The sequence below is a fragment of the Bufo bufo genome, chromosome 8 (assembly GCF_905171765.1).
Source record: "Bufo bufo chromosome 8, aBufBuf1.1, whole genome shotgun sequence".
NCBI classification, from domain to species: Eukaryota; Metazoa; Chordata; class Amphibia; order Anura; family Bufonidae; genus Bufo; species Bufo bufo.
Window position 1 is genome coordinate 24,223,548 of NC_053396.1, and position 19,298 is coordinate 24,242,845.

Consider the following 19,298-nt stretch of genomic DNA (forward strand, 5'->3'; position numbering starts at 1 on the left):
CCTGCCCTAGATGTGGAGCGAGTCCTGCATCCTTGCTGCACATCTTCTGGGAGCGTGCGAGGCTTGGAAACTTCTGGTCGGGTGTGCTAGCAGATATCAAAGACGTCTATCAGGTTGCGGTTTCGCCCGGTCAGACGACATGTACTGGAAATATTGGACATTAAAAACCGACGCTCACGCACCGGAGTGCAGCGCTTGCTCTTCCAGGCCAGGAAATGAATAGCTAAACACCGGCTTAGACCCCAACCTGGGCTGAATTATTATATTTTTTTTTTTAACAGAATGACCGAGATCCTTCGCCTCGAAAAGGGCGTTTATCTATAAAGGCAATGCCTGGCCAAGTTTAACAAAACATGGGACAAATGTGTTGAATGTAGGTCCATTGTGGCATAACAGGGCTCACGGCTGTGGAAATTTTTTCGGAAGGAAGGGTCGCAGAGATCTGTGTAGATGCAGGACTTCCTCATACGAATCCCACAATGTAGAATGAAGAATAGGAGAGTGGACCTGGCATGGAGGTGGAGAGGCAACACGGTCTTGAAGCGGATCAGGAGTTTGTCTGTTGGTGTTCCAATGCAATATACCTTTATTGTGGCTGCTGTGCCCGTTTCATCGCCGTGGGCGGGGGGGTGGTCGGGCTTGGTTTAAGGGTTGGGTAGTTACTGTTAATATTAAACTATGGATGAAGGGGCCTTGACATGTAACCTGTACTATTACTTCTGGAAAATGTCTAGATACATTTCTACAGGTCCAAATGGATTACTTGTACCCCTTATTGTATCCGCTGCCGATAGGTCATGTTTATTTTTGTATAATTAAAAAATAGTTAATAAAAATCTAAACGGCTGAATGGCAGGGTCTTAGGATAGGCCATCATGATCAAATTCCTGGATAACGCCCATAAGACACCTTAAAGGGTTTGGCCAAAGTGTTAACAGAATGCTACGTGACTTTCTGATACATTAAAATAAAAGCATCTGCCCCAATTTCCTAATATTGGAAGTTCTGCCCTTGATCTAGTAGTCTCTCCGCTAACTGTACGAGACTTCAGTAGCCAACATGGCCGCCGATAGAGGGGCACATGACCACTCAATGTGGCCCCATGGAATAACACTGCATATAGCCATGGAAAAGAGCACAGAGTTACTCCATGAAGACCATCCCCTTTAAATAGAGATCTATCCTTCATTCATGAACATCCCACCTATTTCATTGCTATTTTCTACTTTCCAAAGTTCTTACACTTTCATTTCGTCTCCGTCCACGCGGTCCAAGTTATTTATAAGGATATAAATATGGTTCTTGGTGTCAATTTCCTCCAGCTGAAAACCAAAAACCTGCAGAAGAAAAAAAAAAAATTTAAAGTTCAGATTGGTGTGAGCATTAGGACTCTGATCACACATGTGCTAATTGGCAAATAATTCTAGTTTAATGCGGGCGGCGCGCCTGCAAGAAGAGTCATGGGCTGCCAGAGAAGAGTCCGGCATAGGCCTCATGCACACAAACATTCTCTTTCAGTGTCCGTTCCGGGTTTTTTTGCGGACCGTATGCGGAACCATTCACTTCAATGGGTCCGCAAAAAAAAAAAAAACAACGGAAGATACTCCGAGTGCAGTTTCCGTATTTCTGTTCCACAAAAAGATAGAACATGTCCCATTATTGCCTGCATTACGGACAAGGATAGGACTGTTCTATGAAGGGCCAGCTGTTCCGTTCCGCAAAATACGGAATGCACACGAATGTCCACAAAATCCCTTTCCTGTTCTCCCAATACATTCAGTTAGAAAAGGAAATTTACAGTAAGTACAAAAATTCTAATTTCTTGTTAATGGCATTGGGGGAACAGCACCACAGGACATCCTAGGGCAGTGATGGCGAACCTATGGCACGGGTGCCAGAGGCGGCACTCAGAGCCCTCTCTGTGGGCACCTGCACCCTTGAAAAAGTCTATGGTGTGGTGTACCAATATGCCTTTTCCTGCCATTCATCAGCACAGGGCGCACTATGAACAGCGCAGGCAGCGCACTGAATGTAGGCAGGCTATTATAGCTAAATGATAAAGTACATGGAAGATATACTATATTGGACTGTAGGATTCAGGTTAAATTGCCATGTTGGCACTTCGATAACTAAGTGGGTTTTGGGTTACAGTTTGGGCACTCGGTCTCTAAAAGGTTCGCCATCACTGTCCTAGGGGGTAGGAAAGAATAGCCTAAGGGCTCATGCATACGCAAATTGCAGTCCCCAATGCACGGAATGGCCGTCACGTCCGTGTGCATGAGCCCTAACGTACAGCCACTTGCAGAACCGTACGACCGAAGCTGCTATGGGCAGAAACCAAGAAGTTGATCTGGTAAAACGTCACAAAAAGTGTGGGCAGAGGCCCAGATGGCAGACTAGGGAGATGGGTGCTTCATGCTGAATCACCGCAGAAGTCCCCAGGGGGAAGGTGCGGGCCCTTTACCTGGCCACATAGGCTTCCTTGATCGCAAACTGATTTCATCTGGAGATGGAAGACTTGGAGGAAGCTGTTAAACCCTTATACTGGCTCTCAGAAGTGACGGAGTCTGAGCAATGGTAGGATTCTGTTACAGACAAAGAGGTTCCCACCGTCCAGGCATCAAGGGGGTGAAGAGAACGTTCTCTTGGATGAGAGGGATTCTGACAAGAAGGGAGGGTAATGTATTCATTGATGTGAGAAAAGGAAACCATTCTGGAGGATAAAGGATGGAGAACAAGGAAAGGGGACTTACAGGGCAAAGCAGCCAGCTCAGAAAGGGACCACCTAAGTCTAAGAGAGATCTCCGGCAGGGGCTCAAAGGGGGACAACTGGAGAGCATCCAGAACAAGGGTTAGGTCTCCCAGTTCCACAGGAGGGTGAAAAGGAGAAGTGCAATGAGCCACCCCCTGAAGGAAAGTCTTTTCCTGCAGACAAGAAGCCAAGGCACACAGAGAGAATATACAGGGCAGAAATCTGGTTACATCAGCAGTCGAGTGTTTGAAAAAAAAATGGCACCTTCTCGCATAGCTGCTGGGTGTCTGCTGCTTTAAACAGCAGGCACCAGGGACTAATGACTAATGTATGCGATCGACAATCGAATACATTTAAACCCTCAGATGCCATGGTCAAATGTGACCATGACATCTCAGAAGTTAAAAGACTGGGAGCGAGCGCTCCCGGCCATGCTCCGGCTCCCCCAGTCCTCTGTAGTGTGCGGCAGCCTCTAATCAGGAGTGGTACAGGGCTGCCACACATTAGTTCCTATCGACAACCTGTGGCAGGGCTCCATGGGAACAAATAGTTCTCAAACTCCAATACTAATGCATTGGAGTCTATTAGAGAAGCAAGCTGATGACTGCTTATAGTTCCCTGGGGGAAGTATTAAAAAAAAGTGCAAAAAATATATAAAATGAATGAAAAAAAAAAAAAAAAAAAAAGTTATGGCTTTGGGCTGGGAGTAAAAAATTAACACGGAAAATCACCCGGTCTTGGAAAGGGCTGGAGTCGGTAGATAAATGCTCCGACTCAGAGTACCCAAAATTGCCTCCAACTCCACAGCCCTGGCCTTGAAAGTGTTAAAGGCGGTTCTCTGAGATACCAAATCTTTCTCCAGTGCCGTTAGAGAACGCTAGAGGAACTTGGTTTATGGCTTTAAAGAAAGCATCCAAAAAAAATAAAATAAAATCACATAAAAACACAAGTTACGGAGAAGATCTGCTCTCTGATCCACAGAAAGGAGAGCCCTGCCTGAGTGGGTGCAGAGGAGCATGCCCAAGAAACGCATCCAATAGAAGGTACAAGTTGATGATCCACCAGAACCAATGAAAGAAATCCAGGGGGATCGGGAGGCTGGACAAAAGGATCATGGCAACATCCCTGGTGCGGAGAAGTGCCATTAAAGTTTAATGTGGCCAGGTTGAAGGACAGTGATATATTTGAACTGTCAACCTACCGCAAAGCGAATACAGAAAACACTGCCGAAACTGAGTGATGGGGATGTCGAGTCAGTAACGCTAGAGATGTCACCACTGAACGCGTTTAAAGAGGGAGTTTCTTAAAGGGATGGAGAGAGACAACGTTCTTTTGAATGGTGAAAAGCTTTGAACAGAACCCGTTAAAGGATGATGAGCGTCAGGAGGAGGGCGTGCCCCAGGGAACAGGAGAAAAAGGTGGGGAATGCAGCATTAGCCGGCCCTGGACTGGGGATAGCACTGGTTCTGACCCTGCTAGGAGGAGAGAAACCAGCAAAAAGTTAGAGAATACTTGTCTGTCCTCGTGTCTGTGCGGAGGGTATAGCCCATCGGGGTGGAGCAAATACTTTTTAAACCTAGTGACGGCCTCCTAGCACCAATACCCATGGGGCAAAGTCCTCCAGTGTCATTAACTATGAATCAATCATCGGCAAGTGGACAGGGTAAGGGTACTTTCACACTTGCGGCAGAGGATTCCGGCAGGCAGTTCCGTCGCCGGAACTGCCTGCCTGATCCGGCAATACGGAGGCAAATGGATGCATTTGCAAGACGGATCCGTCTCACAAATCAGGAAACCGGATCCAGTTTTCTGGAACACTTAGTACCAGATCCATTTCAATGGAAATGAATGCCGAATCCGGCATGTGTTCAGGATTTTTGGCCGGAGAGAAAACTGCAGCATGCTGCGGTATTTTCTCCGGCAAAAAAAAAAAAAACTTGAGGGACTGAACTGATGCATCCTGAACTGATCAGTTGTTTTTTTTCCCGGTATTAAGCCCCTGTGACAGAACTCAACACCGGAAAAGAAAAACCACTAGTGTGAAAGTACCCCAAGTGCGAAACTCATGAATAAGCCAGACCCTTCTCTGCCAGCATTAAAATACAGTGACTGCCACCACCTCACATCAGCACACTGGTGACAGACTGGTGAAATCCGCACGTCCGCTGCCATTTTATGCTGCCCTATTTTATTTTTCGACACCAGTTACAGAATCACTTACGTCTAGCAATGCCTTCTTGGCACGTTGAAGAATTTCAAGATAAACATCTTTATATTCTTTTACCACATTCTTTACAATATCTGTAAATGAAAAAAAAAAAAAAAAAAATTATAAAAAAAAAAAAAAAGATATAGATATCTCGTAAATACAACACAATGGGGCAGATTTGCTACTGAAACTGTACCAGAATATTGGTGCCATTTGTGGAAAGAAAATAAAAAAAATTTAGACAGTTTTCATAAGTGAGGCCCAGCTCAACTTTCATTTCTTAATTGTGACCTCTGACTGGTTGCTATGGGCAACAGACAGTTTTGATAAATGAGATCCTTCATTCCACCTTCTGCAACAAGGGGGCATTGCTTAGAAGAAATGAAGGGCTTCACAGGAAAGGGTGCACAGCTTAAATAAAAAAAATTATGCTTTAGTACTTAAAAAAAATAAAAAATTTAAAAAACACCGACACCCATGTGTGAGATCTTAATTTTTTTTACAGGGTGATCTGGGGTTTTTACGGATACAATTTTGGGATACATGTGACCTTTTCATTATTTTTATTGCATTTTTTTGGGGAGGTGAGATGGCAAAAAAATATATATATATTCTAGCACTTCCAAGTCCCATAAACCTTTTTACTTTTCTGTTCATACAGCCTTAAAGTTTTTTTTTTACTATATTTTGTATTTTTTTAAAAATACAAATTATTTGCCATTTTTTATCTGACAAAATATGCTAAAAATGACCAGGGTGAAAAAACAGCATCCTATGTGGTCAATGAGGATGCCGGTAATCGATTTAAATGCACTGGATCTCGCTGAAGAGACCTAGGGCATTTAAGCTGCAATTCTTATTTTGGCCAGCAGGCAGCAGACCAACATAAGAAATGAGCAATTCTGACATTTAAATGGATGTAAAACAAAAAAATTAAAATAAAAATGTCATGAATGTTCAGAATTGGATTCTGTAGGCTCAAATATGAGTTTCAAAAGCATAAAAAAGTTAAAAAGTTTAATATATCTAAAAAAATATATATAAAAAAAACTTTAAATCAACCCGTATAATAAAAAAAATACATAAAAAACAAACATCATGGGTATCACCGCAACTGAAAACGCCCGTACTATTAAAATATTTTCCCAATACAGCGAATGAAAAAAAAAAAAAAAGGTTAAAATGGCCAATTTGCAATTTTTTCTCCTTCTCCTGAACTGCTGGGATCGTAGTTCTCTCTTTTTCCTGCCAGTGGGAGCTGGGCACCAGCTACATAAAACACCTGGCACCAGCAGGCGATAGCACGGACCCAGCTCCATATTACAGCACACAGCATTAACTACCTGTGCTCTGCGACATAACAGTATATTACTATTAGGGTACAGACAACTATCAGTTTTTTTCCGGACCGCAAAATACCAAGAACAGGACACGTTCTATCTTTTTTGAGAGGCCGTGGAACAGACGTACGGATGTGGACAGCACAGGTGAAATTAATTGGTTCCAAAAAATTGCGGAACGGATGCGGACACAAATATACGGTCGTGTGAATAGGCCCTTACGTAGCGTTTAAAGTACACATACCTGCACGCTTAATGGGCAGTTTCTTCTGGTCCTTTATCAGCAGGTACTGAACCAGCTCTCCAACCTACGAAGACAACCAACCATACACTTGACAATAGGCCCAGAGAGCGCGCGTACCGGTGCTTCGGTATTAATCTTATTAAAGACAAACCTCTAGCTGGGTTATAAATTATCTCTTGAAAAGAGCTGGTCCCAAGCACAAGCCCTCCCTATATCTATATGCTGTAATCTCTCACATGGAAAGAGTTTATTAGATCAGTCCTTAACACTGACGTACTATGTGCGGTACACGTGCATTATATATTCAGATGAAGACCCCCGACAGCGCATAAACCACATGTACCTTCAGGCTCACTTGCTCAGGAGAATGCTTCTCCAAATTCCTCTGCGCCTGTGTCAGCGTCTGGGTTTGAGTGAATGAAATCTCTTCCTCCATATCCACATCTCCATCCTGCACAAGCAGAAATATAGGCCGCAGAACGCAGGCATTAGATTCCACATGGGTAGCAGCAGCACTAATTATCTGGACTGACAGCAGCCGCGTTCAATGCCCAACCTGCGGCCCTCCAGCTGGTGTAAAACTACAACTCCCACCATTCCCTGCTGTGGGCTGTACGGGTATGCTGGGAATTGTAGTTTTGAAACAGCTGGAGGGCTGCGGGTTGGACATGTGTGCCTCATGGTCCAGCGTTTTATTTTTCAAAAACACTTATGAAATATCAGATTCGCAGTGTTTGCCATGGACACGACCTCCGTTATTCCGCTCCACTCGTTTTGATAAATCTCCCTCAGTGTTTCATAGGAATATCAGTATGACTGGGGGATCCGAACACTGAACACACATCACATGCAGACATAAAATAGAGCTGAACTTGTCCTGCAACTTACACCGACGAGGACACGCACTGTCATGCCTCATTCTGGTCGCTGCAGTGGATTGATCTGCGGTGTGGTATAAACAGCCAAGGAATGGTCTCGCCAAAGGCTGCTCTGAGCACACCAAGGTAGGGGTTATATCCGCACACAATAAAAGACGCTATGTCCATACACACAACAAAATAATAATAATAATCACACACCTCTGATGCCCTTTTACCTGCAGGGGAGGCACAGCTGTAGGGTTGTTTCGGGTAATGATCTCGATACTTTTGTCTGGTATTGACCTCTATACCGGCAATTGCCTTTTTTCGATCCTAGGCTTCACTATTGCACAGTCTAGTATCAGAGAACATGTTCTCCTCAGCAGCACAGGGGAGAAGGAAGCACTGCCTTCCCCCTGTGCCGCTGCTGCCACCAATGAGGAGAGAGGGGCGGGCGCACTGCGCCACCAATCAAAGTAAATGTTTAATACAAATCCAGGAGGCGGGTGCTGGCGGGGAGCATCAATACGCGGGGCAGTTAACCCCTCAGGTGCCGCACCCACCTCCTGTATTAAAATGTTAATCATCATTGGTGGTGCAGTCCACCCCTAGTGGCGCACCCCCTTTGCCAATTTTACATATAAAATATATAAACAATAAACAAGCATTACATATGGCCACGTTCGAAAAGTCCAAACTATTAAAATATTTTAAAAAACTCCTATGCGGTGAACGCCGTAACAGAAATTTAATAAATAAAAACTGCGCGATTCCCCATTTTTTTAGTCACCTTGTCCTCCCGAAAAATAGGATCGGACTGTTCCATTATGGGCCGGACATTTCATAAAAATGCGGAATGCAAGCGGCTTTTTTTGGTGTTTTATTTTTTTCGCGCGGTATTGAGTATCGCAATACTTTATGGTATCTAAACAACCCTAGTACAGATGAATTAAAAAGGACCTCTCACCTCTCCTGACTTGTCCTTTTTAGTAACTACATGCATTGCCCATGTGATACAGATTCGGGAGCATCTTTTTATATAACTATGTTGCGCCATTCCTTTTTCATTCCTGCTAGAAGGTCCAGATTGGTGTTGGGGGGGGGGGGGGGGGGGGTGTACCCTGCACAGTCTGATACTATCCAGTCAGTGCTGCCAGAGACGCACCCATCTGGGCTTTTATTGAAAATTTCTAGTAATTCATTATTAACTTCTAGCAGGAATAATATGGCACAACACAAGAATAGATGTTCCAGAATTATTATTATGCGGAGTATGCAAGTAGACATGTCAGGAGAGGATATAGGTTTTCGGGAGTTTAAATATTAATGACTTAACATCAGGATAGGTTACCAATCTGTGATTGGTGGGGGTCCGACTCATGACACCCCCAACAATCAGCTGTTTGAGGCTGTGGCTGCCTCATGGCTCAGCAAGCACATGCATGGTATAATGAGGCAAGTATAAAATACGATCCTAGCAAGGGGCGGTCATTGGGAACAAGTGGATAATCCAGGATCAGATTCTTGAGAACAGGAACCGTATTTATCAATGTCTTACAACATATTTCAAGAATGGATTTCCCTCTTTATCAGGTAAGGAACTGGTGGAAAATTAAGAATAAAAAAAAAAAAAAAAACACACAACACACATCAGCATTAGATTAGGGGGGGACCCAGCAGTAGGACCCCGACCAAAATTAACACAGCGGCCAGTCTGGCATGATTTCCGCCGCTCCATTCATTTCTATGAGAAATCTGGAGATATCCAACCGGCTGCTCCATTCATTTCTATGAGATATCCAAGATATCCAACCGGCTGCTCCATTCATTTTAGGTTGCTGCAGGGAGTGTGGGGGCCCCCGTTCTTAGTATTGGTGGGGGTCCCGCCAATCTAATAGTTAACCCCTATCCTATAGGGAATGACTTACCAACCAGAATACCCCTTTAATTATAATGATCCAACAAAATACCAAAAACGGCCACTAGATGTCCCCATGGTACAGAGAAAATTCATACCTAGATAGGAAAGGGTTTACAAATACTAGTGTTTAGGGCTCTTTCACACCTGCGTTCTTGTCTTCCGGCACAGAGTTCCGTCGTCGGGGCTCTATGCCGGAAGAATCCTGATCAGTTTTATCCTAATGCATTCTGAATGGAGAGAAATCCGTTCAGGATGCATCAGGATGTCTTCAGTTCCGGAACGGAACGTTTTTTGGCCGGAGAAAATACCGCAGCATGCTGCGCTTTTTGCTCCGGCCAAAAATCCGGAACACTTGCCGCAAGGCCGGATCCGGAATTAATGCCCATTGAAAGGCATTGATCCGGATCCGGCCTTAAGCTAAACGTCGTTTCGGCGCATTACCGGATCCGACGTTTAGCTTTTTCAGAGTGGTTACCATGGCTGCCGGGACGCTAAAGTCCTGGCAGCCATGGTAAAGTGTAGTGGGGAGCGGGGAGCAGTGTACTTGCAGAGTGAAGTCAGGGCGCCCCAAGCGCATGGATCACGTCATCCATGCGCATGGGGCGCTCTGACGTCATTGTGGAGCGCCCCGGGAGCCGCACGGACGGTAAGTATACTGCTCCCCCGCTCCTACTATGGCAGCCAGGACTTTAATAGCGTCCTGGGTGCCATAGTAACACTGAACGCATTTGGAAGACGGTTCCGTCTTCAAATGCTTTCAGTACACTTGCGTTTTTCCGGATACGGAGTGTAATTCCGGCAAGTGGAGTACACGCCGGATCCGGACAACGCAAGTGTGAAAGAGGCCTTATTTATCTATATCTAACCCCTTCTTCCCCGGGCCAGTTATCACCTTCCTGCCCAGGTCATTTTTTGCAAATCTGACATGACACTTTAGGCGGTAATAACTCTGGAATGCTAACTTATCCAAGCCATTCAGAGATTGTTTTCTCGTGACACATTGTACTTCATGATCGTCATACATTTAAATAAATAAAGGTGAAATATATTGACTCAAAAAAATCCCCAAATTTACAAAAAAAAAATTGAAAAATTTAATTTTTTTGAAAATTGCTAATTTCTCTGCTTTTGAAACAAAGTGATACCTCATAATATATTTATTACTTTACATTCCCCATATGCCTGCTTTTTTTTTTAAGACGTTAGAAAGGCTTAGAAGTTTAGGAGCAATTCTTAAAATTTGTAAGAATATTTCCCAAACCCGCTTTTTAAAGACCAGTTCAGGCCTGAAGTCACGTTGCGGGGCCTACATAGTGGAAACCCCCATAAATTATCTCATTGTAGAAACTACACCCCTCAAGTTACTCAGAACTGATTTTACAAACTGTTAACCCTTTAGGTGTTCCACAAGAATTAAAGGAAAATGGAGGTGAAATTTCTAAATCTCACTTTTTTCGCAGATTTTCCATTTTAATACATTTTTTTCTTTAACACATCGATGGGACGGTTAACAGCCAAACAAAACTCATTACCCAGATTCTGCGGTTTACAGAAACACCCCACATGTGATCGTAGACTGGATGTAAGGGCACACGGCAGGGCGCAGAAGAAAAGGAACGCCATATGGTTTTTGGAAGGCAGATTTTGCTGGACTGGATTTTAGATGCCATGTGCTATGTGAAGCCCCCTTACAGTATAAACTCCCAAAAAGTGACTCCATTTTGGAAACTAGAGGATAAGGTGCCAGTTTTATTGGTACTATTTTGGGGTACATATGATTTTTAATTGCTCTATATATTAAAGTTTTATGTAAGGCAAGGTAACCAAAAAATGGCTGTTTTGGCACAGTTTTTGATTTTTCCAAGATTCATCTGACAGGTTAGATCATGTGCTATTTTTATAGACCAAGTAGTTACGGACGCGGTGATCTCAAATATGTCTACTTTCTTTGTTTCAGTTTTACATAAAGCATTTTTTGATAAAAAATAATTATGTTTCTGCGTCTCCATTTTCTGAACGCCATATTTTTTTTATTTTTTCTGCTAATCGTCTTGTGCAGGGGATTCTTTGCAGGAAGAGTTGACGTTTTTATTGGCATCATTTTTGGGTACATATGATTTTTTGATCATTCATTATAACACTTTATGGGGCAAGGTGACCAAAATAATTGGTAATTATTTATTTTTCCAGCGTTCACCTGGGGGGGGGGGGTTAGGTCATGTGATATTTTTTATAAAGCAGGTCGTTACGGACGTGGCATTACCCAATAGGTCAACTTTTTCTTATTTAGGTTTTACACAATAGCATTTTTTAAACAAAAAAAAAATGATGTTTTAGTGTCTCCATAGTCTGAGAGCCATAGCTTTTATATTTTTTGACCGATTGTCTTAGGTAGGGTTTTAAGTTTTGCGGGATTAGGTGACTGGTACTATTTTGGGGGACATATGCCTTTTTGATCGCTTTGTGTTGCAATTTTTGTGATGCGAGTGTTTGCTCCTGCCGATACAGCCTTCTCTCCCTCGACCCATATGTAATCCACAGCACACACTGACTCATTCAGCATTATTAGTGGTTCCACATCAATGGGACCACCATTATAAGACCACTCTGCCGCCCCCCCCCCCCTTGTATCAGAGGGGGCGTGCACAGAGGAGATGGGATTAGTATAGGGGTGCTCCAAGCCTTCTGCCCACCATTTGGTGCTTGAAACCCCTAATTAGCATAATAATAAAAATGCTTTTATTGCAGGGAAGCTGCTACATACAAAGATAACTAAGGTAGTGTATTAATCAGCATGATCAACCCTACCAGGAAATACGCCTGGTTTCATAGGGTTGATCATGCTGACTGAGGCTCTTAAAGGACAATACTAGGGACATGTTGAATGAAGCGTCTGATAAGCACCAAACCGTACCTGATGGAGTGAAGTGTTCTGGGAGGAACGGGGCCGACCCCTCTTCCTCTGCGCCATAGCTGCTGGACCTACAGGAAGACAGAAAGGTCAATCCGAAGCAAATGCCTTGTAGGATTATATCTGTTTCCAGGAAAGCTGGGTGATCCGGCCACCATTACAGCTTCTACAAGAAGCCAGGATCATAAGCCAAAAGGGGGAGGTTGACTCCCGGGACCCCTGCTGATCGGCCGTACCAAGAGGCAGGCGCTCTGGCTGCAATACCAAGCACAACCACTATACAATGCGCGGCGCTGTGCTGGGCGAGCTGCTGATTAGCAGGGATGGCGGTAGTCAGAACCCCGCCCACCTCATAACAGAGGTAAATCCCATAAAACCCCTTTAAGGGCCCGTTCATACTGTGGAATTGGCCGCTGCAGTTCGCAGGGCAGGAGTTCAAAGCCGCGACTTGCGGACAGCCGCTGTGTGAACGGGCCCTAAAGCGAAGCGCTGTAATCAGATTGGTTGCTATGGACAACCGCTCCACTTTTCCTTGGCACCAATCAGGGGTCAGTGCTCACCTCAAGGACCTGCCTATTGTAGAGATACCTACACCACTACAGTCCCCAGCATGCCCTAACAGCCTCAGGCTATACCAGAATGATGGGAGTTGTAGTATCGCATACACAACATAAAACGCACGAGTGACAGGAAAGCGGGAAGATGTCCGAGGAGAGTCCAGGCTCAGCCTAACAGCCCGCCCCAGAGGCCGCCATGACGCTACCTGCTCCGGAGCCGCCACAGACCGAACTACCCAGCAGCAGCCGGCTCCATAACATAACAAGCCGCGTCACGTGACCGCCACTCCAGGCGGGAAAAAAAAAAAGAAAGGAGGCGGCGGATTGGTCGGGGCTCGTATTGCTAGCGATGAAGGGAAACTCCCAGTCACGTGACTGAGAAGTGACCATTCACAGAGTGTAGGACGGTCTGCGGGCTGTAACTGCCCAGAAACTACTGCGCCTAGCATGTCCTGATAGCTTCTGGGGATGCTGGGAGTTGTCGTTTTAATAGAGGGACTATTAAAGAGCAAATGCACTAGAAATGTTATAATCCCAAGCAAAAGCCCCGATTCGCATAAAAGTTCGTTTCCATACTGTACGGAGCAGGAGTTCCGTACAGTATTAGAATGTATTGGCTCTGATGAGCCGAAGTTATTACCTCGCGAGACTTCCTGAAGTGCTATCTTAGGCTCATCGGAGCCAATACATTCTAATACTGTACGGATCGCTCGCTCCGTACAGTATGGAAACGAAGTTTTATGCGAATTAGTCGATTCGCTCATCACTACTCCCAACGTATAAAAAACCCACGGGGACAACATAAGTGACACACGTAACGCACGGTGACAGATGTTTTTATACTAGGCTGCGCCAACCGTGGTCTGTAACGTTACATTACCCTACTTCGTGAGATTTCCCTACCTCCTTGGGTAATGTAACGTTACACCCCACACAGTGATAGTGCCCGGGTGCCCCACAGACAGTAATGCCCCTGACACAGGCTGAGGCTCCCTAAGTTCTCCCCCCTCAGTACCAGTGCCACTCACAGTTAGTTTCAGGCAGGTGAGCTGCTGTGACATCACAGTTAGGCCTCATGCACACGACCGTTGTTCTGTTCCGCAAAACGGGGTTCCGTGATCCGTTTCCGTTTTTGTTTCCGTGTGTCTTCCATTATTTTTGAAGGAGACCACCAGACATGAAGGAAAGTATAAAAAAGTCTAAGTCAAGTTTGCCATGCAAATGATAGGAAAAAAAACGGACGCGGATGACAATCTTGTGTGCATCCGCGTTTTTTCACGGTCCCATTGACTGAGTCCGCAAACCGTTTTCGTGGAAAAAATAGGACAGGTTATATTTTTTTGACGGACTGGAACCACGGATCACCGACGCGGATGACAAACGGTGCATTAAAGGGTTTCTGTCACCCCATTAAACCGTTTTTTTTTTTTTTTTCTTTACTAATAATCCCTATAGTGCGATCTCATGATACATAAGCAAATTAATCATTTTGGTTCAGTAGAATTTGCTAAAAATCGATTTTTAAAATATGCTAATTACCTTGCTACCAGCAAGTAGGGCGGCTACTTGCTGGTAGCAGCCGCATCCTCCGATGGTAATGACGCCCCCTCGGCATGCTGATTGACAGGGCCAGGGAAGGGAATCGTTCTCTGCTGGCGCTGTTAGAATTTGAAATCTCGCGCCTGCGCTGTACCTGGCTTCAATCGGCGCAGGCGCACTGAGAGGCGCCTGCGTCCGCAAAAAATCACGAAAAACAGAACGGACACGGAATAAAACAACGGTCGTGTGCATGAGGCCTTAGTTGTTTCAGGCAGGTAAGCTGCTGTGACATCACAGTTTCAGGCAGGCGAGCTGCTGTGACATCACAGTTTCAGGCAGGCGAGCTGCTGTGACATCACAGTTTCAGGCAGGTGAGATGCTGTGACATCACAGTTTCAGGCAGGTGAGATGCTGTGACATCACAGTTTCAGGCAGGTGAGATGCTGTGACATCACAGTTTCAGGCAGGTGAGATGCTGTGACATCATAGTTTCAGGCAGGTGAGATGCTGTGACATCACAGTTAGTTGTTTCAGGCAGGTAAGCTGCTGTGACATCACAGTTTCAGGCAGGTGAGATGCTGTGACATCACAGTTTCAGGCAGGTGAGATGCTGTGACATCACAGTTTCAGGCAGGTGAGATGCTGTGACATCATAGTTTCAGGCAGGTGAGATGCTGTGACATCACAGTTAGTTGTTTCAGGCAGGTAAGCTGCTGTGACATCACAGTTTCAGGCAGGTGAGATGCTGTGACATCACAGTTAGTTGTTTCAGGCAGGTAAGCTGCTGTGACATCATAGTTTCAGGCAGGTGAGATGCTGTGACATCACAGTTAGTTGTTTCAGGCAGGTGAGATGCTGTGACATCACAGTTTTAGGCAGGTGAGATGCTGTGACATCACAGTTTTAGGCAGGTAAGCTGCTGTGACATCATAGTTAGTTGTTTCAGGCAGGTGAGATGCGGTGACATACCGAATAATGTAAACATAACTGAAAAGTACCAGTCTAGTGATGGATCCAAGAACAGTCCTTTGGTTGTCCTCAGAGTTCTGCCTCGGAAACAGTCACTTAGATCATGGGTGGCCACAGAAGGATCCTGTTGATTCACAGCTCTTAAAGGGGTTGTTCACACCTGGTGGCCTCTCAGGGTGACCCCCAGCGTGGCCAGATCTGTGGAAAGGTCCTTAGTTCCCCCAGACCGCTGCAGCTTTCAAGTCTCAACATCCAGTTTGACGTGGTTCACGTGGCCACTGGAAGTCCAGCCGTGCTCAGGGGGTCTTCAATGCCCCCAGGGGTGAACAACCCTTTTAGGACAATATTGACGCTCTATCTACAGAGTGCTCCACATTCCCTTCAATGTTTACCAGGCACAGCGCCATAACTTTCATATTGGCCATGCCTGGTATTGCAGTTCAGTCCAGTGACTCTGTATGGAGGCCGCGGAGGTCATGACTAGCCCTAGCAAGTAGCATCCAGGAAGGCAGGGGTCATGTCTGGGTCACATATTCCAGTCAAAATCTAGCTTTGATTTCCCTCTTCTTATTGGTCGGGCCCTTTGGAGGGAGGGGTTAGCTCCTACCTTCAGTGTAAGTTTCTTCAGCACAAAGTGCATTTCCCCCCCCCCCCCCCATGGTTTTATCCTTTGTTTTATGTTTTCAAAATATCAGTTTGTTAAAAATAAATAAATACAATTATATATATACAGTACAGACCAAAAGTTTGGACACACCTTCTCATTCAAAGAGTTTTCTTTATTTTCATGACTATGAAAATTGTAGATTCACACTGAAGGCATCAAAACTATGAATTAACACATGTGGAATTATATACATAACAAACAAGTGTGAAACAACTGAAAATATGTCATATTCTAGGTTCTTCAAAGTAGCCACCTTTTGCTTTGATTACTGCTTTGCACACTCTTGGCATTCTCTTGATGAGCTTCAAGAAGTAGTCCCCTGAAATGGTTTTCACTTCACAGGTGTGCCCTGTCAGGTTTAATAAGTGGGATTTCTTGTCTTATAAATGGGGTTGGGACCATCAGTTGCGTTGAGGAGAAGTCAGGTGGATACACAGCTGATAGTCCTACTGAATAGACTGTTAGAATTTGTATTATGGCAAGAAAAAAGCAGCTAAGTAAAGAAAAACGAGTGGCCATCATTACTTTAAGAAATGAAGGTCAGTCAGTCAGCCGAAAAATTGGGAAAACTTTGAAAGTAAGGGCTATTTGACCATGAAGGAGAGTAATGGGGTGCTGCGCCAGATGACCTGGCCTCCACAGTCACCGGACCTGAACCCAATCGAGATGGTTTGGGGTGAGCTGGACCGCAGAGTGAAGGCAAAAGGGCCAACAAGTGCTAAGCATCTCTGGGAACTCCTTCAAGACTGTTGGAAGACCATTTCAGGGGACTACCTCTTGAAGCTCATCAAGAGAATGCCAAGAGTGTGCAAAGCAGTAATATAAGCAAAAGGTGGCTACTTTGAAGAACCTAGAATATGACATATATTCAGTTGTTTCACACTTGTTTGTTATGTATATAATTCCACATGTGTTAATTCATAGTTTTGATGCCTTCATAGTCATGAAAATAAAGAAAACTCTTTGAATGAGGTGTGTCCAAACTTTTGGTCTGTACTGTACATGTATATGTAAAAAATATATATATAAAATAAAATGAATAAATACTAATGCAAAAATAAATATACGGATGCTATTTCTATATTGTACTGTTTCGTCACAGCTTTATTTTGGCGGGGTTGTGAGGCCAGAACTTATGGCATTTGGGGAGTTAATTTGGGGTTCATCTCGCGGTTGGAGACTCTTGGAAGTTGGGTTATAATATCGTGCCCGCAGCGGCAGGCATATCGTTTTCGGAGTTATGTGTTATTATTCAATAAAGCTGTGGCCAGTTTGAATCCCACATGCAGTGTCCGCCTGCACTCTTGGTTGCGCCACAGCTTTAGGAAAATCCATAAAGTCTAATAAGTATCGTGTTTGCATTGACCATCCAATGCGACGGTCATGTCCAACGAGGTTCCTCCAGTCAACTGATCAACCATGGTCAGGGGCGGACTGGAAACTTAAAGTGGCCCTGGAATTAAAAAAAAAAACTAAAAGTGGCCCTATTTTGTAGTGGGGCCCAAATTGACAGAAGGCAGGGCCAGCAGAGCTAAATACCACAGTGCATCACAAAATACCTCCCCAAAAATTTTCCCCCTCTGTCGTTCTGTCCTCCTACTCCAAGAGGGGAGCATCAAATCATTACTCACCATGGCTGGAGGCCGTGAGAAGAGCTCAGACGGCCCCCGAGGGGTGAGCGCTGCAAGCTTACCAAGCACAGCGCCGTACTTTGTATAGTGGCAGTGCTTGGTATTGCAGTTCAGCTCTATTGACTTGAATAGGCCAGAGCGGCATCTAGGTCATGTGACCGATGTACAGTGATGTCATTGGCCTAGGAAGAGGCTGCGGCATTTAAGGATGACCGGCAGGGGTCCTAGGTGTCGGACCCCCGCAGATCTGATACTGATGACCTATCCAGAGGATAATCCCTTTAAAGGGCTTCTGTCACCCCACTAAACCGTTTTTTTTTTTTTTTGCTTAATAATAACCCCTACACTGCGATTTATCCATACATAAGTAAAATAAGAATTTTGGTTCAGTAGAATTTGCTAAAACCCTATTTTTATAATATGTAAATTACCTGGCTACCAGCAAGTAGGGCGGCTACTTGCTGGTAGCAGCCGCATCCTCCGATGGTAATGACGCCCCCTCTGCTTGTTGATTGACAGGGCCAGCGGAGAAAGATCCCGTCCGCTGGCCCTGCCTGTTTTCATTCAATATCTGGCGCCTGCGCCACGGCCGTACCTATCTTCAATCGGCGCAGGCGCACTGAGAGGCGGCCACTCACTCGGCCGCTTCATCCTCAATGCGCCCGCGCCGATGACGTCACATCTACACCCGGCGCAGGCGCATTGAGGATGAACTGTGCTGACATAGTGAGTGACTACAGTTCAGTAGACCTGCGGCGAGACGGGACGCTGCGAGTTCACTTCGGAGGACAGCTCCCACAAGGAACTGAATGAGCTCATGGCCTAAAGGGGTTTCCCCAATACTTCGAAGTGGTCGGGGTAAGACAAGCGAATATTGTTGTTGTTTTTTTTTCTTTTTACATTTTTGCAAAAATTTGGACATCCTCTTTAAGAAGAGGTCAGGTTCTCCAGGTTAGATACTGCAAAATGTCTCCTTTCTGCTATTCTATATGCAGAAACAAGAGAGCCACCCAAAAGGTGGAAAACTATCCAGTGATGACCCATAAGAGCAGAACATTTTTTTTTTAGTAATGTCTATAAATTTTTTGGGGGGGGCATCTGTCAGCAGTTTTGTACCCATGACACTGGCTGACCTGTTACATGTGCGCTCGGCTGCTGAAGACATCTGTGTTGTTCCCATGTTCATATGTGTCCGCATTGCTGAGAAATATGATGTTTTTATATATGCAAATGAGCCTCTAGGAGCAACGGGGGCGTTACCATTACACCTAGAGGCTCTGCAACTGCCGCATCTTCTCCACCTTGATTGACAGAGACATGCATGATGGCGTTTACACTGCCTGGTCTTATCAATCAAAGTGGAGAGGGTGCGGCAGTTGCAGAAAGAGCAGAGTCTCTAGGTGTAATGGTAACGCCCCCGTTGCTCCTAGAGGCTCATTTGCATATAATAAAACATCATTTTTCTCAGCAATGCGGGCACATATGAACGTGGGACCAACACAGATGTCTTCAGGTCAGCCAGTTTCCTAGTTCCAAATCTGTTGACCTTTAAAGTGTACAGACCGATTAAAATACTGAGAAAAGGAAATATAATATTTCACATTATAAACATTTTTGTGCAAAGCCGAAAACTGAAAGGTAAGTACCTTAAGTTTTCTGTATGGCATAACTGAGGATGCCGGACCATGGTACTAGTGC

The 19,298-nt window shown here is 44.9% G+C and overlaps 1 protein-coding gene across 2 annotated transcripts in view; it reads right to left on the reverse strand.

The window, feature by feature from the left end:
• The window catches only part of LOC121009161 (non-structural maintenance of chromosomes element 3 homolog), a 40,746-nt gene extending 27,695 nt beyond the window's left edge, over window positions 1-13,051 (reverse strand). Inside the window, exons 1-6 of one of the 2 annotated variants that reach the window (XM_040442072.1) lie at window positions 12,914-13,051; window positions 12,241-12,317; window positions 6,889-6,996; window positions 6,546-6,609; window positions 4,974-5,053; window positions 1,243-1,337 (exon numbers count right to left, since the gene is read on the reverse strand). In XM_040442072.1, the coding sequence (XP_040298006.1) occupies window positions 1,243-1,337; window positions 4,974-5,053; window positions 6,546-6,609; window positions 6,889-6,996; window positions 12,241-12,297 (404 nt within the window). In that variant the 5' untranslated portion in view covers window positions 12,298-12,317; window positions 12,914-13,051. The remainder of the gene's footprint in view (window positions 1-1,242; window positions 1,338-4,973; window positions 5,054-6,545; window positions 6,610-6,888; window positions 6,997-12,240; window positions 12,318-12,913) is intronic. The other variant, XM_040442073.1, reaches the window with a different exon arrangement.
• Window positions 13,052-19,298: the final 6,247 nt, after the last annotated feature.